This window comes from Mus caroli, unplaced genomic scaffold, assembly GCF_978045245.1.
Source record: "Mus caroli unplaced genomic scaffold, Mus_caroli_1 scaffold_8, whole genome shotgun sequence".
Classification (NCBI taxonomy): domain Eukaryota; kingdom Metazoa; phylum Chordata; class Mammalia; order Rodentia; family Muridae; genus Mus; species Mus caroli.
This window is the reverse complement of record NW_028227263.1, coordinates 119,242,902-119,260,639: the sequence shown is the minus strand read 5'-3', so window position 1 is coordinate 119,260,639 and position 17,738 is coordinate 119,242,902. Positions and strand designations below refer to the sequence as shown.

The window sequence follows — 17,738 nt, the reverse complement described above, 5'->3', positions numbered from 1 at the left end:
TGTCCTTCACAAAGGCAGCATACACACACAGATCCATGCTTCAGTAAATAAATAGATAAAATTGACCTGAAAAGTGCACCTCCACCTCCCAGATATCAACAGGCTTCTCTTCAAATGCCCTATTGTCGAATGTATCTGCCCATGTCCTTGCCAAAGTCTAGGGTGGTTGTAATGGAATAGTGAATGAGCAGGTCACCAGCAGCCCGGGTAGGAACTATGGTTCTCACATTCCTGGACAGTGTGAGACAGGAGGTGGGAACAGCTGGAGTTGTATAACATTTAACTAAACTGGACCCATGGGAGCTAGTGGGGAGGTGGCTTAAGCATCAAAAGTCCTGTTGGACTGTGCACTGAAGCAGACTCTTGTTAGACCAGGATGGATCCTAGTGTCCTGCTCCTCCTTGCTGTCCTTCTGAGCTTATTTCTACTCCTGGTCAGGGGCCATGCAAAGGTCCATGGTCATCTTCCACCAGGACCCCGTCCCCTACCCCTCTTGGGGAACCTCTTGCAGATGGACAGAGGAGGCCTTCTTAAGTGTTTCATTCAGGTGAGAACTATATGGAGTCTTTGGAGGTCACTCATTGGAAGGAGCTGTTGGTTCAGGGTGGAAGATTGCTAAAGGGAGGGTTAAATACTGACTAGTGATGGATGCTGACTCGTTTTCAAATTGACAGGTGAGTTTGGTTTTGTTGGAATTCTGTGGGGGTATTTTGTTTGGAGGTATAGAAGTACTGAGATGTAGACATGCAGAGATTTAAGCATGTAGAATTTCAGTCCTTGGGGCTTGTCCATTCCAGACAAAGGCCAATATCACAGGCATTACCGTTAAGGTTTGCTTTTGTTCACAAAAGAGATTAGCCTGAAGTGTTGCAGAAAAAAGAGGACAAGAGCCAGGGCAGTAGGTAAGGTCTGTGGTTAGGTACGTGGTTAAGGATAATCAGTTATAAACACCATGCAACATCCAAGCATTTGATTGTGGTACAATCTTTACCAGCCTTGACAAGTGGGATTCCATATTTAACCGCAACTTTTCATTAAAAATCAGTTAACATCCATGGGTCTAGTTCCTGTTAAGATAGCTAATTGAGTGTCAATTATCCCAACTTGGGTTTTTAAATTTTTTTTTGTATTTATGTTTCTTCTCTTTATTTTCTCCTTTTTTATTTGTTTATTCACTTTACATTCCACTACCATCCCCAGTTTACTCCCAGTGTCCTTTCACATAGACTCTCCCTCATCCCTCCCTCCTCTTTTCCTTGAGAGGAGGAATCCTCCTCTAGGTATCACCTACCTCCTGTAGCCACCCCTTATGCATCTTGTCACCGCATCATGAGGCATATCCTCTCCAAGTAAGGGCAGAAAAGGGATCTCAGTTAGGGGACCAGGATCTACAGGCAGGCAATAGACGCAGGGTGATCCCTTGCTTTTGTTGTTGGGGACCAAACTGCTCATTTGGTAAGTATGTGCCAGGGGTCCTACGTCCAGCCAATGCTTGCTCTTTGTTTGATGATTTAGTCACTCAGAGCTCCCATGGGTCCAGTTTAGTTAAATGTGTTGGTCTTCCTCTGGACTACCTGTCCTCTTCTGGTCCCTAAATCATTCTTCCAACTCTGATAAGACTCCCAGAATTTCATCTAATGTTTAGCTCTGGATCTCTGCATCTGTTTCCATGGGCCTTGGGCTCTCAGTGGTAGGTTATACTAGGTTTTTGTCTGCAGGCATAACAGTGTATTATTAGTAGTGTCGGGAACTGGTTCTTGCCCATGGGTAAGTCTCAATTCGGGGCAGTCATTCTACATATTTCCTCCTGTGAGTATTTTGTTCCCTTCCTAAGGAGCTGTTAAGCATTCACACTTTGGTCTTTGTTCTTTTCAGGCTTCATATGGTCTGTCAATTGAATCTTGGGCATTCCGAACTTTTGGGCTAATATCCACTTATTGATGTGTGCACTCCATGTGCTTTTTCTTTGTGTGTGTGTGTGTGTGTGTGTGTGTGTGTGTGTGTGTGTGTGTGTGTGTGACTGGATTACCTCAGTCAGTATGATATTTTCAAGTTCCATCCATTTGGCTATGAATTTCATGAAGTCATTGTTTTTAATAACTGAGTATTCCTCCATTGTGTAAATGTACCACATTTTCTATATCCATTCTTCCGTTCAGGGACATCTGGGTCCTTTCCAGCTTCTGGTTACTATAAATAAGGCTGCTATAAACATAGTGGAGCATGTGTTCTTATAACATGTTGGAGCATCTTCTGGGTATATGCCCAGGAGTGGTAAAGCTGGGTCCTCAGGTAGTACTATGTTCAAATTTCTGAGGAACCACCAGACTGATTTCCAGAATAACCGTCAGCAATGGTGGAGTGTTCCTCTTTTTCCATATCCTTGCCAGCATCTGCTGTTATCTGAATTTTTGATCTTAGCCATTCTAACTGATGTGAGGTGGAATCTCAGGTTTGTTTTGACTTGCGTTTCCTTCATGACCAAGGATGTTGGACATTTCTTTAGGGGCTTCTTGGCCATTTGAGTTCCCTCAGTTGAGAATTTTCTGTTCCACTCTGTTCTCCTTTTTTAATAGGGTTACTTGGCTCTCTGGAATCTACCTCCTGAGTTGTTTGTATATATTGGAAATAAACTCTCTATAGGATATAGAGTTGGTAAACATCTTTTTCCAATCTCTTAGTTTCCATTTTGTCCTATTGACACTGTCCTTTGTCTTACATAAGCTTGCAATTCTTTTCTTTTTATTATTCGATATTTTCTTTATTTACATTTCAAATGTTATCCCCTTTCCTAATTTTCCCTCTGAAAATCCCCTATCCCTTCTCCCAACCCCTGCTCCTAAACCCACCCACTCCCATTCCTGGTTCTGGCACTCCCCTATATTGGGGCATAGAACCTTCACAAGACCAAGGGCCTCTCCTCCCATTGATGACTGACTAAACCATCCTCTGCTACATATATAGCTAGAGTCACAAGTTCCACCATGTGTTTTCTTTGATTGGTGTTATAGTTCCAAGAAGCTCGGGGGTACTGGTTAGTTTATATTGATGTTCCTCCTATGAGGCTTCAGTCCCCTTCAACTCCCTGGATATTTCTCTGGCTCCTTCTTAGTGACCTTGTGCTCTGTCTAATGGATAATGGTGAGCATCTACTACTGTATTTGCAAGCACTGGCAGAGCCTTGCAGGAGACAGCTATATCAGGTTCCTGTCAGCAGGGTCTGGATGGCATCTGCCTAGTGACTTGGATAGGTGGTTGCTTATGGTTGTGGATCCCCAAGTGGGGCAGTCTCTGTATGGTCGTTCCTTAAGGCTCTGCTCCAAACTTTGTCTCTGTAACTCTTTCCATGGGCATTTTGTTCCCCATTTTAAGACGAATGAAGTATCCACACTTTGGTCTTCCTTCTTCTTGGGTTTCAAGTGTTTTGAAAATTGTACCTTGGGTATTCTAAGTGTCTGGCCTAATACCTACTTATCTGTGAGTGCATATCATGTGTGTTCTTTTGTGATTATGTTACCTCAGTCAGGATGATATCCTGCAGATCCATCCATTTGCCTAAGAATTTAATAAATTCATTGTTTTTAATTGCTGAGTAGTACTCCATTATGTAAATGTACCAGATTTTCTGTATCTATTTCTTTGTTGAAGGACATCTGGTTTCTTTCCAGCTTTTGGCTATTATAAATAAGGCTACTATGTGCATTGTGGAGTATGTGTCCTTATTGCAAGTTGGAACATCTTCTGGGTATATGCCCAGGAGAGGTATTGCTGGATCTTCTGGTAGTACTACGTCCAGTTTTCTGAGGAACTACCAAACTGATTTCCAGAGTGGTTTTACCAACTTGCAATTCCAACAGCAATGGAGGAGTGTTCCTCTTTCTCCACATCCTTGCCAGCATCTGCTGTAACCTGAATTTTTGATCTTAGCCATTCTGATGGTTGTGAGGTGGAATCTCAGGATTGTTTTGATTTGAATCTCACTGATGATTAAGGTCATTGAATATTTTTTCAGGTGCTTCTCAGCCATTCGGTATTCCTCAGTTGAGAATTCTTTGATTATCTCTGTACCCCATTTTTAAAGTAGGGTTATTTGATTTTCTGGAATCCAGGTTCTTGAGTTCTTTGTATTTATTGGAAAGAAATACAAAGTCCCCTATTGGGTTTAGGATTGATAAAGACTCTTTCCCAATCTGTTGGTGGCCTTTTTGTCTTATTGACAATGTCTTTTGCATTACAGAAGCTTTGCAGTTTAATGAAGTCTCATGTGTGGATTCATGATCTTACAGCACAAGCCGTTGCTATTATGTTCAGGATTTTTTTTCCCTGTGCCCATACCTTCGAGGCTTTTCCTAACTTTCTCCTCTTTAAGTTTCAGTGTCTCTGGTTTTAAGTGGAGTTCCTTGATCCACTTACACTTGAGGTTTGTACAAGGAGATGAGAATGGATCAATTCACATTCTTCTACATGATAACTGACAGTTGTGCCACCACCATTTGTTGAAAATGCTGTTTTTTTTTCCACTGGATGGTTTTAGCTCCTTTGTCAAAAATTAAATGACCATAGGTGTATCGGTTCATTTCTGGGTCTTCAAATCTATTCCATTGATCTACCTGTCTTTTGCTGTTCAGTACTGTGCAGTTCTTATCACAATTGCTCTGTAGTACAGCTTGAGATAAGGCATGGTGATTTCACCAGAGGTTCTGTAATTGTTGAGAATGGTTTTTGCTATTCTAAGATTTTTGTTATTCCAGTTGATTTGCAAATTGCTATTTTTTAACTCTGTGAAGTATTGAGTTGAAATTTTGATGCATTGAATATGTAGATTGCTTTCAGCAGCATAGCCATTTTTCCATAATAATCCTGACAATTCTTGAGCACGGGATATCTTTCCATCTTCTGAGATCTTCAATTTTTTTCTTCAGAGACTTGAAGTTCTTATCATAAAGATCTTTTACTTCCTTAGTTAGAGTCACATAAAGGTATTTTACATTATTTGTGAGTATTGTGAAGGGTGTTATTTCCCTAATTACTTTCTCAACAAGCTTGCAATTCTATCAGATACCATTTGTTTATTCTTGATCTTAGTGCAATAGCTATTGGTGTTCTGTTCAGGTACTTCTCTGTGCCCATGTATTTGAGGCTTCCACTATTTTCTCTTCTATTAGATTCAGTGTATCTGAGGTCCATGATCCACTTGAACTTGTGTTTTGTACAGGGAGAGAATAATGGATCAATTTGTATTCTTCTACATGTTGACTTCCAGTTGACTAGCATCATTTGTTGAAAACGCTGTCTTTTTTCCCACAGGATGATTTTAGCTCCTTTGTCAAAGATCCAGTTACCATATCCGTGAGGTTTCATTTCTGGGTCTTCAATTCTATCTACTCCATTGACCTACCTGATTGTCACTGTATCAATACTATGCAGTTTTTAAAATCACTATTGCTGTGTAGTACTACTTGAGTTCAGGGATGCTGATTCTCTCAGAGTTCTTTTATTGTTGAGAATAGTTTTAGATAACCTGTTTTTTTTTGTTGTTGTTGTTGTTTTGTTTTTGTTTTGTTTTGTTTTGTTTTTGTTTTGTTTTTTTGTTCTTCCAAATGAATTTGAGCATTGTTCTTTCTAGCTCAATGAAGAATTGAATTTGAATTTTGATGGGGGATTGCATTGAATATCTAGATTGCTTTCAGGAACATGGCCATTTTTACTATATTAATCCTGCCAATCCACCCATCATATATTTTTCCATGTTATGTCTTCTTTAATTTTCTTCTTCAGAGCCTTGAGGTTCTTGTCACACAGATCTTTCACTTGCTTAGTTAGAGTCACACCAAGACATTTTATATTATTTGAGACTATTATGAAGGATATTGTTTTCCTATTCTCTTTCTCTGCCCACTTATTCTTTGAGTAGAGGAAGAATACTCATTTGCTAGAGTTAATTTTATATCCAGCCACTTTGCTGAAGTTGTTTGTTAGTTGTAGGAGCTTTCTGGTTGAATTGTTTGGGTGGCTTATGTATACTATCATATTATCTTCAAATAGTGATATTTTTACTTCCTCCTTCCCAATTTGTATTCCTTCAATATCCTTTTGCTCTCAAGTTTCTCTGGCTATATCTTTGAGTAGTATATTGAATAGATAGGAAGGAATGGACAGCCTTTTCTTGTCGTTGATTTTAATGGGATTGCTTTGAGTTGCTTTCCATTTAGTTTGATATTGACTATTGGTTTCCTGTATCGTGCTTTTATTATATTTAGGTACAAACATTGAGTTCCTGATCTCTCCAATACTTTTAACATAAATGGGTTTTGTAATTGGTTAAAGCCTTTACAGCATCCAATGATATGATCATGTGTTTTTTTTTTCTTTGAGTTTGTTTAGATAGTGTATTAAACTGATAGATTTCCATATATTGAAACATCCCTGCATCTCTGGGATGAAGCCTACTTGGTCATGGTGAATGATCATTTTGATGTGTTCTTGGATTCAGTTTGACAGAATTTAATTGAGTATTTTTCATTGATCTTCATGATAGAAATCGGTCTGAAGTTCTCATTCTTTGTTGGGTCTTTTTATGGTTTAGGTATCAGTGTAACTATGGCTTCATAGAAAGAATTTTATAGCGTCCCTTCTTTTTCTAATAGTTTGAGATGTATTGGTATTAGGTCTTCTTTGAAGGTCTGATAGAGTTTTGTACTAAAACCATCGGGCCCTGACCTTTTTTGGTTGGGAGACTTCTAATGACTGCTTCTATAGCCTTAGAGGTTATGGTGTTGTTTAGATGTTTTCTCTGATCGTGATTTATCTCTAGTACCTGGCATCTGTCTAGAAAGTAATATATTTCATTTAGACTTTCCAGTTTTGTTAAATATAGACTTTTGTAGTAGGACCTGATCATTTTTTTTTGATTTTTCTCCATTTCTGTTATGTCTCCCTTTTCATTTTGATTTTGTTTATTTTTATACTGTCTCAGTGCCCTCTAGATAGTTAGGCTAAGAAGTTTTACAATCTTGTTGATTTTCTCAAAGAACCAAGTCTTAGATTTGTGGCAGAACTTTTCCTTTATGACTAAAATTTTCAGGGTAACAATCACTGGGCAAGGAGTAGGTGAAACTTTTGAGTCAGGGACTAGAAGAGGGGAGGCAGGAGAGAAATACAGGCTTTTTGGTCAGGGACAGCTTGGATGACAATATGTAGGTAACAAGTAGCCCCTGGTTTAGATGGCAAATCTGCCAGGATTTGCCATTGGAGGATTTACATTTAATGTGACTTACAAGATTAGGATGTTAGTTGTTGTGTCTTGAGATTGAGTTACCTGTTGATTCTGAACTAAGTTTGTGTGGTGTTTTCCTTCATTCATCAACTCAACTGGGTTCTAGAGAGAAAAGGTATGGTGGCAAGGCACCCTAGCCAGCTGCAGGAATTTGGAAGTTCAGGGCTGGTGTGGCAGCCACCTGAACTGCCAATGGGAACTTAGTGACCTAGGTGGGGAGATTTCAGAGGTCCAAATCAGAAAGACTCCACAGGATGCGAATATGCCAGCGCCTTGCTTGTGATAGCATGAGTTCCCTTTTCAATATCTCACCTATATAGTTTTGTTGATTCTTTGTATAGTTCTCTTTGTTTCTACTTGGTTGATTTCAGTCCTGAATTTGATTATTTCCTGCTGTCTACTCCTCTTGGTTGTATTTGCTTCTTTTTGTTCTAGAACTTTTGTTCTAGAGCCCAGGATTTTGTAGCTTTCATAGTTTCTGGTGAGTAGTCTGGTTTAATTCTGATAGGGTTGCCTTTATATGTTACTTGACCTTTTCCCGTTACTGCTTGTAATATTCTTTCTTTGTTTAATGAATTTGGTATTTTTATTATTATGTGATGGGAGGGAATTTTTTTTCTGGTCCAGTCTATTCAGAGTTCTGCAGGCTCATTATATTTTCATAGGCATCTCTTTCTTTAGGTGATGGAATTTTTCTTCTATAATTTTTTAGAAGATAGGTAAAGACTTTCCCTTTCCCAATCTGTTGGTGGTCTTTTTGTCTTATTGATATTTATTGGCCTACATTTGATTCTTCACTCTCTTCTATACCTATTTTCTTTATGTTTTGTCTTCTTATTGCGTCCTGGATTTCTGGGATGTTTTGTGTTAGGAGGTTTTTGCATTTTGCATTTTCTCTGACCATTGTGTCAATGTTTTCAATGGTACATTCTGCCCCAGGGATTCTCTCTAGTATTCTGCTAGTGATGTTTGTATCTATGACTCCTGATCGCTTTCCTAGATTTTCCAACTCCAGTGTTGTCTCCCTTTGTGATTTCTTGATTGTTTCTATTTCCATTTTTAGATCTTAGATGGTTTTCTTCGTTTCCTTCCCTTGTTTGATTGTGTTTTTCTGTAAATTTTAAAGGGATTTTTGTGTTTCCCCTTTAAGAGTTTCTATCTGTTTACCTGTGTTCTTCTCTATTTCTTTAAGGGTCTTATTCATGTCCTTCTTAGAGGCCTCTAATATTGTCATGAGAAATGGTTTTAGATCCGAGTCTTGCTATTCCAGTGTGATGGTATATCCAGGACTAGTTATGGTGGGAGAATTGGGTTGTGATTATTCCAAGTACCTTGTTTTCTGTTGGTTATGTTCTTATGCTTGCCTCTGGTCATCTGAATATCTCTATTGCTACCTGCCCTCAACATCTGACTAGAGTCTGTCCTTCCTGTAATCCTGGTTGTGTCAGAAATCCTCATAGTTCAGCTATCTCTGTGATCCTGTGATTCTGCGATCTTGTGATCCTGAGATCCTGGGTGTGTCAGAGTTCCTGAGAGTCAAGCTGTCTCAGGGATCCTGAAATCCTGATGTGACTAAGCTCCTAGGATCCTGTGCTCCTGTGATCCCAGCTGTGTTAGAAATTTTGGGATTTGTGCCTCCTCTGAGTGCTGTAGGACTCTGGCTGCAGAGTTTTTGCCCAAGGCAAATCAGCATAGACTGGAAGGAACCCACGTTACTGTTTAGGTGGGGTTCCTATGTTCCTGGATGCTGATGGTCCCAGTTTCTCCTGGTTGTGTTAGAACAGATGTTGTGTCCTACTCACCCCTGATCCTAAGATCCTCTGTGTGCTAGAGTACTTGGGAGTGTCACCTCCTCTGCGTATTGTCTGATTTATTGATTGTGTTCTTATGCTGTCATTTAGGCATCTGGTTTTCCCTGGTGTTGGTTGCATTATCCTGATGATAGCAGGAGTTCTCAGAAAGGTGTACAGAGCTGCGGAGCAGACAATGGAAGTCAGGGTACCTGACTCTGATGTTTGACCCTACTTGCAAGGAATTGTTGGGGCTATATTCCCATGTGGCAGTTCTTGTGTTCTTTGTATGCCTCACAGGGGAAGCAGAATTCTCTTGAGATCCAGCTTGGCCCTCTGGACCAAAGGGCAAGCACATACTTACACAATGGCATACAGAGGACCATGCACAAATCAGCTCTCATCTGACTTCTAGGAAGTCCTCTGTGGTTAGTCTTGTGGCCCAGAAAACTTCCATAGGGAAGTGGGACTCTCTTGGTGTCTCACAGGGCTCCTCTGGCCTGATGAGTGAGCCCAGAACTAGAGAATGGAGTTCAGGGGGCCATAAACAACTTGATCTGTGTAATGTGTCCTAGTAAGACCCAACTGGCAATAATCTCAACTACCTGCTACCCCTTGGTTTGTATAGGACCACCTGTATCAATGTTGTATTCACTTTTATGTTTTTAAAATTAGGTTTTGGAACAATGTCACCCTATATCCAGGCCAATGATCCACCTGACAAAATGTTTCATGGGCTGGAATGACAGTATGTGTGGTACATTTGTCCCTAAGCATTTTAAAAAATGTGCTTCCCACATTTTGTAAATGTCAAGTTGACATCTTTTTTAATTTGTTATTTAAAAAAAATCTCTGATAATCTAATTCCTTCCTTTCTCATTCTCATGTCTATGTTTTCCTCTGAAGCTCCTTCCTACTTGGAAGAAATTATGGCTGCTTTAATCAGTATGGGTGTATGTACTGTTCATTGGAAAATGAGCAACTCATAAATGTCTGCACCACTGAAGAAAGTTGAATCCCCCCCAGGTACTTTAACTGTGCACAGACTCACAGAGAGTGCTGATAATACTCTGTTACTATAGTGTGACTTGCTGCATCTTTTCCCTGTAGGGAGTTTGACATTCTAAGTTCAGACAGTACATTTTTTCCAGACTTTGGTGAAGATCCCTATATATGTCACAATACATAAGAGAAAATGAAAATCTGTCACATACAGAAGATGCTAATTGTTGTACCTCTGTTGGGATGTCTGGATGCAGATTGCAGGCTGGCCCAGAGTACACATAGAAAAGGATGGAACTGAGAGTCCACTGTCTGTTGCTTTTTGAGTCCTAGGATATCTCTATACACCAGACCAGAAGGGGAATAGTGGGCTCTCAGACAAATGTTGTGGTTCCTAATCTCCTCTCTGGTTATCCAGGTTCCACCAGTAAAGTTCCTGGAGAAAACCAGGAACAGGGGCCCATGATCTATGTTTATCCTTGGTGCATCTGCATGCCAGCAGGAAAGTAGAATCTGAGAGTAAGTTGAACAGGTTGTGGTCCAAATGGGAGTGATTGTTGAGTATCCAAGTCCTGGGAAAAGAGAAATTTCTTCTTTAGTAGTCTTAGTCATGGCTCTTTTAGGTAATCTTTAATGAAGTAGCTGTCTGAGATGATCTTTGCTTGTTGATATTGCTTTATTGGGGGCAGAATGTGAATACATACATTCTACTGGGATGAAATGGGCATTTATATATATCTTGGGGGAAAGGCATGACAATAACCAAGAAGTATTGGCTTCAAGTATTGGCTGGATTTGAAGCTATCTAGATCTCTTCTTATCATGGAGAAGAACTCCAGATTTTATGTTTCAGGACTGAGTGCCTGTGTTCCTTTTGGGTATGTGTCCTGGTTACCTTTTCTAGAGCAGGTACAGAGACAAGTAGGAAGCAACTTTACTTCTGTTTTTTTCATATGTCTGAGTTTCCTGGGGTTTGAACTCAATGAACCTTACAAGTTCTAATGCCTGTCAGGTAGCATGGCCCTGCATGCCCTGCAGATCATCATGTTGGATGACTTTCATTTATAATAAAGTATCTCACTAATCCAGGCTTCTCCTCTTGACCTATATAAATCTATTCTGTGGATCTGCATTGGGGAACCAATTCCTCTCATTAGGCTCTAGTACTTGAGAGCTGGACCACCTCGCAATACAACCATTTGCAGACCAAGCTTCTAGCATGTGAACCCATGGAGGACACCATGTTGAAGGCACAGTACATAGACCAGGCAAGAAAAAAAGGGCAGTTGGTCCAGACAGAATTTTCAGGATGCTAAGTTTCCAGGTTGCTGACAGCCATGAAGAAGAACAGGATCTGTGAGAAATATGGGGCTTGTACAAATGAGGAACAAGTGAGGAATGGAGCAGCAGGAAAATTGATTGGCTCAAGTCAAGTCAGGTACTGTGGCAACTAAACGGTGCTTGGGAAAGAGCAGAAAGGGAAGATAGCTCACTTCCAGGCAGAGTTCCTCCTATGCTTTGGGCAAGCAGACGTGGGAGTACTGCCAGGTGCTTTCTACTTGGCCCCAGGTGGGCTTCTAAGCCACTGACCCCACTCAACAGGGGATGGACAAGGGACAGCCTCTGACTAGGGGCCACAGGCAAAATTCTGTTGCCCTTCGGTTATGAGAGAGAGGGCAGAGGGGTGTGGGGAAAGAGGGGGAGGGAATTTGCCCAAGACCAGCCAGAGCTCCTGTGCTCTGGGTAGACAGATATGGGAGGGCCGCTGGATGCTTTCCTCTTGGCCTCAGGTGGGCATCTAAGCCACTGACCACACCCCATGGGGGATGGACAAGGGGTAGCCCCCAAATCCAGGGGCCCCAGGGTGGCACCCTGTGCTCCAGGGTTATGGGAGTGAGGGTTGAGGGAGAGAGGTTCCCACGCAGGTGTGAGTAAGCGCAGTGGGCCTTTATGAACAGAGACAGTCTATGGTTTTAGAGCTTATTGTAGAAAGGAAGGGGAAAAGAGAGAAGGGAGAGAGAGAGAGGAAGAGAGAGAAAGAGAAGGAGAGAGACAGGGGGAGGGAGGGAGAGAGAGAGACAGAGAGAGAGGAGAAAGTAAGAGAGTGAGAAAGGAGGAGAAGAGAGAGAAGAGGAGAGAGGAGAGTAAGGGGAGTAAGAGGAGTAAGACAGTGAGGTGGGGCCAAGCAGCCCCTCTTATGGTATTCTGTTATCTTTACTATTGCTAGGTAACTAGGGAGGAGTCTAGCCTGAAGGTCAGAAGCTTGGGACATTGCCTATGTGACTACTAGCCATGCTTCTCTGGTAGAGGTTGTGTGTGTGGTTAACTTCGACAGGAGCCTTGAATCCAGGAGATATGAGAGAACTCCTTCTGTCCCATGTAGGTGAATTATCACCACCTGTTCCCAGGGTTCACCTCTCAATTAGAATGGAGACTAGGCTGTCTGTGCATAGCCCAATTCCCCACAAGGTACTGCTGTGAAGACCATGGTAGTCTTTGTTCTTAGTTTTCTAGACATGCATATACCACAGAGCTTGAGGAAGGTAAGCAGTATAAGTAATATGGGTTTCAGTGAATAATCTGACTTGGGTCATGGTAAACTGTTCTTACAGATGTTAGAAGAGAAGTAGGGAAAACAGCAAGGGGCTTGGAGAGGAAGGTGTATACCATTTTAAGGTAACCTTAACTATAACTTCTAAAACATGCTTATTCATGAGTATTATGTATGTATGTGTATATGTATGTGTGCATATATTTGTGAATATATTTCAAATTGTGTGCACACACCTATTCATGAGACAGAGGATAGAGGAGGGACTCATGTGTTCTTTTATGTCACTCTACCTAGTCCTTGGAAGCAGGGTCCCTCCATGAATCTGGGTCATGAAGTCAGCAAGTCTCAGAAATCTTCTATGTTTACCTTCCAATACTATATCTGGGGTCAGAGCCACATATGAACCACATGACTTGTTATATAGGTCCTGAGATCCAAAACCTGGTCATCATGACTGTGCAGCAAGTACTCTTAACTGCTAGCCCCAACTATTCTCTCTCTCTCTCTCTCTCTCTCTCTCTCTCTCTCTCTCTCTCTCTCTCTCTCATATTGCTAATCTGTCTATGTGTCAATAACATATCTATCATCTATCTACCTTCTATCATCTATTATCTCTCCGTTTTTGTCATCTATTTATTTATCCATCCATTAATCTGTCATTTATCTATTTATTTATGTATGTATGTACATCTCTGTCAAGTATTTTAATTTTTCTGTCTATCTTCTATGTATTTATCCATTCATCTATCTGTCATCTCTCCCTCTTCTCTCATCATAATTGTGTGTTTGTGTATAAGTACACAAATGCACACCTGGTTTCTGCAGAAGCCAAAAGAGAACCTTAAATCCCATTAAGCTGGCATTACAGGCATTCATTTGCAATGTGATTTGGAGAAAGACTAAGTTCAGGAGTTCTGCAATGCCACAAGTACCCCTTGCCAGAGAGACATCTCTCCAGCTCCAGTTATAATTTTGAAAGAAGACATTGTTGCAGTGGGTCAGCATCTAAAAAGAACAGCTTCATGAATCTTCAGAATAAATGCAAGCTTATCATCCAGGCGCATATCAGTTAACATGAAGACCAGTTCCTGTTTTATACCTTTGTAGTCACTACCTTCCCACAATTTTGACAAGTGCAGTGACTGTACCTGTGTATGAACATCACCGAGATGCAGCAGATGTAAACAAAATTGACTTCCATGTTAACATTTATTCAGCAAGTTTCATTCTTATCATTATTCTAAAGTATGGATTGTTAGTTCATTGTTGCATAAGATTCGATGGGGTGAACCCATCTGAAACCTTAAGTACAGCTAATCCAAACAAGTATAGAGGTTGGTTTTTTTTTTTCATAGAATTATTCCCTAAACAACACAGGTGCTGACTATTTCCACAGTTTCTAATTTTTCTTAGCTGCATGGAAATCTAAACTGAGCTAAAGGTCACAAGAGGATGAGGGTGGGTTATTTGCAAACATGCACCATTCTATTCAACGGCTTTCTGCAGTGGATGGTTTTGATATTCCAGGCACCAATTCCCTGGAAATGCCCAGAGATGGTTGTATTGCCATAGAGTTTCCCAATGATCTGTACTACAGATATGATTGACAGTCAGGAGACCCCAGGGGTCATCCATTTCCTTCCCAAGCACTCAGTGAATGGGTAAGGTTTGTTTTTCATATATATTGTCAGAGGCATTGATAAGGTTGAAGGTGGGTCACAGGAAGGATGGTTCTTAGATGAGATGCCAGAGATATCTGGTCAGATGGAGGGAGAGAGAGAGAGAGAGAGAGAGAGAGAGAGAGAGAGAGAGAGAGAGAGAGAGAGAGAGAGAGAGAGGTATGTGCATGTGTTTTGAGAGAGGGCCTTAGGTAGCCAGGCTGGCCTCCAACTGGAAATGTTGCCAAGGATGTTTATTGGTTCTCTGGCCTCTACTTCCCCAGTGCTAGGATTATATGAATGTGTTGCCCTTGCTCCCCTTCTCTACAGCACTGGTACACTGATTAGGGCATCTTATCAATCATTACAGAGTCAGTGATACAAGAACTCTTTAATTTTTATGTCCTCAGATGGTTAGTGTGGCCAGGGTAGGAGGGGGCAATTTACCAATCTGTTACTAAGTTTTTTTTTAACAGTTTAACAAGAACTTTTACACTTATGCTTGGCAGCTTCAAGAAAAACATGGAGATGTGTTCACAGTGCACTTGGGACCGAGGCCCATGGTTGTGTTATGTGGGACACAGACGATAAGGGAGGCTCTGGTGAACAACGCTGAGGCTTTTTCTGGCCGGGGGACCATTGCTGCAGCTCAGCTAGTTATGCAGGACTATGGTGAGATATTGGAGAGGGTAGAGTGGACGATGTGACCTAGGAAAGTGAGCTTGAAAGGTGAGGCCCAAGCTTTTGGGAATGACTGAGGATTCTCTGAACTTCCAATGTAACCTACCCACCTATGCTTCTCCTTCCTTCTTAGGTATATTTTTTTCTAATGGGGAACGCTGGAAGACCCTTCGGCGATTCTCTCTGGCCACCATGAAAGAGTTTGGGATGGGAAAGTGGAGGGTGGAGGAGAGGATAAAGGAGGAGGCCCAATGTTTGGTGGAGGAACTGAAGAAATACCAGGGTGAGTCTCAGAGCAAGGGTCCAATTCTGTTTGACCAATGGCAGCCCTCCAAATACCAGGGTCTATTACTCTATCTGGAGTACAAAGGCAGCCAGCAGCAGGTCCTGATGGCTTCTGTAACACCAGAGTCTAGAAGTCTGAGAAGTGATGGAGGAAGATTGGCAGATGGGAGTGGACTGTGCAGGGCTTGTGAATACACACAGGCAATCCCTGAACCTTTCTCTGTCTTTTCCTGACACTAGGAGTTAACTTTCAGCTCAGAGTCAGAATGGTGACCAGGGAGAAGATGCAGTATGGAGACTTCACACACTCTACCTCTGAGTCCCAGAATTCTCATCCCAGTTGTGATTAGTTTAATTCCATTATTGAAGTTAGCCTCCCTGCCTGTGTGTATGAATATCATCACATCTATTTTATACCACCAAGGGAAATTAAATAAAATGGAACATGCATCACTGAGCTTAGGGGCTGGCCCATGATATGTGCCAATATGGTAGCAAGTGTTTCTATTCTTTGAATAGTGAAAGGGGCAGCCTTTCAGGTGAGGCTTATGCCAAATCTTCTCCTTGTCTTTGACCCCATGTCTTATTCTGCCTCCTCATCCTCTAGGAGCTCCCCTGGATCCAACCTTTTTCTTCCAGTGCATCACAGCCAATATCATCTGCTCTATTGTCTTTGGAGAGCGCTTTGACTACACAGATGAACAGTTCATGCATCTGCTGAAGCTGATGTATCAGATCTATTCACTCTTAAGGTCATTCTCCTGCCAGGTCAGTGCTTGGGAAGAGAGAAGCGTTCAGGGCAGAGTTAAGAAGAAGCTGATTTGTTGGTGAAAGAGGGAGTGTTTCAGGGCTGGAACAAAGGCATAGACATCATAGAGTGACAAGGAGGCTGCAACCTGAGGCAGGGAGGGAGTGATGGTGAGCAAGATGAAGAGACGTGAATGTGGAAATACAGAGCCATACACATACATATGCAATGATAAAGTGGGTGATGTGGGTATAGTCAGACAGTGGATGACTTGGTTTTCATGCATGAGTCCTGCCTCCTTATATCCTGGGTAAGGTAGTATACGACATGGGCAATTCCAGCACATGGAGTTAGGGAGATGAGAAATTCAGAGTGATCCTTGGCAAGTCTTGCTTACATGAGACCCTGTGCACATAAACCAAAACCCCAGAATTAGAACAAACAAAGACAATTAAGTAAAGCAAAATGTGAGAGAGAGCAGAGGAATGGAAATGGGAGATACAGAGAATGAAAGACAAAGGTTAGAGATAGATTCAGAAGTTCAAAAGCATACATGTGTATAATGTACATATATGATGTGTGTGTGTGTGAGAGAGAGAGAGAGACAGAGACAGAGAGAGATAAGGAGATAGAGAGTGAGAGAGCAGTGAGAGAGAGAGTGTGTGTGTATGTGTGTATGTTTGTGTGTGTGTGTGACAGAGAGAGAGAGGGAGAGAGAGAGAGAGAGAGAGAGAGAGAGAGAGAGAGAGAGAGAGAGAGAGAGAGAGAGAGAGAGAGAGAGAATGCTTTGTGTGTTTTTTCATCAAATTTGTGGGCCTAGAGTTAGGGATGGTGGTTCCATGGAGTTAATACAGGACACACTCAGACGCCAAGTGAGAAACAAGTAGGAGGTGAGGCTTCCAAGTCAAAAAAGCAGCAGCAAGGAGGCCTTTTTGCAGGTTGGTATTTTTAAGGGGAAAGTTGGAGTCTGTCTAGGGTGAGTTCTGAAATCCTGACTGAACGTTACCCAAATAATGAATATTGATTGTTGGACCTTGGTGTTTTGTTTCAGGAATGAGTCAATGGTCAAATGAGGGAATGGACCTTGTGAACTGGTTGTAGAAATATAACCTAATGGTTTAGCCAGCAGAGAAGGGTCAAAGACAAAACTTACTGATACAAGGTCTGCCATGTTTGCCATCCTCAGGCCTGCCAGAGCCCTTCATTCTCACCTCTTTTCTTCCTTCCTTCCTTCCTTCCTTCCTTCCTTCCTTCCTTCCTTCCTTCCTTCCTTCCTTCCTTCCTTCCTCCCTCCCTCCCTCCCTCCCTCCCTCCCTCCCGTCCTCCCTCCCTCCCTCCCCCTCTCTTTCTTCCTTTCCTTCCTTCCTTTCTTTTTTCCTTCCTTTTCTTTTTCTTTTTCAATTTTATTTTACTTTTTTTATTAGATATTTTCTTTATTTACATTTCAAATGCTATCTCCTTTCCTAGTTTTCCATTCGAAAATCCCCTATCTCCTCCCCTTCCCCATGACCCCCATCCCATTCACTATATATCCTTCCTGGTTATCCCTTTCCGCAATCCTTCTTCCACCCCCTCTCCCCTTCTTTTCTGACTGGTGGGCCTCCTGGGTTTCTCTCCACCTTGGCATTTCAAGTCTCTGTGAGGTTACTCACATCCGCTCCCACTGAGGTTGGAGAAGGGAGCCCAGCTACAACAACATATCCCACATACAGGCTGCAGCTTGTGGGATAGCCCTGTACAAGTG

At 41.7% G+C, this 17,738-nt stretch overlaps 1 protein-coding gene across 2 annotated transcripts in view; it reads left to right on the top strand.

The window, feature by feature from the left end:
- The first annotated feature begins 304 nt into the window (after positions 1–304).
- The window catches only part of LOC110288965 (cytochrome P450 2B9-like), a 29,765-nt gene continuing 12,331 nt past the window's right edge, over positions 305–17,738 (top strand). The window contains exons 1-4 of one of the 2 annotated variants that reach the window (XM_085842014.1): positions 305–547; positions 14,790–14,952; positions 15,095–15,244; positions 15,854–16,014. In XM_085842014.1, the coding sequence (XP_085698140.1) occupies positions 377–547; positions 14,790–14,952; positions 15,095–15,244; positions 15,854–16,014 (645 nt within the window). In that variant the 5' untranslated portion in view covers positions 305–376. The remainder of the gene's footprint in view (positions 548–14,789; positions 14,953–15,094; positions 15,245–15,853; positions 16,015–17,738) is intronic. The other variant, XM_085842013.1, reaches the window with a different exon arrangement.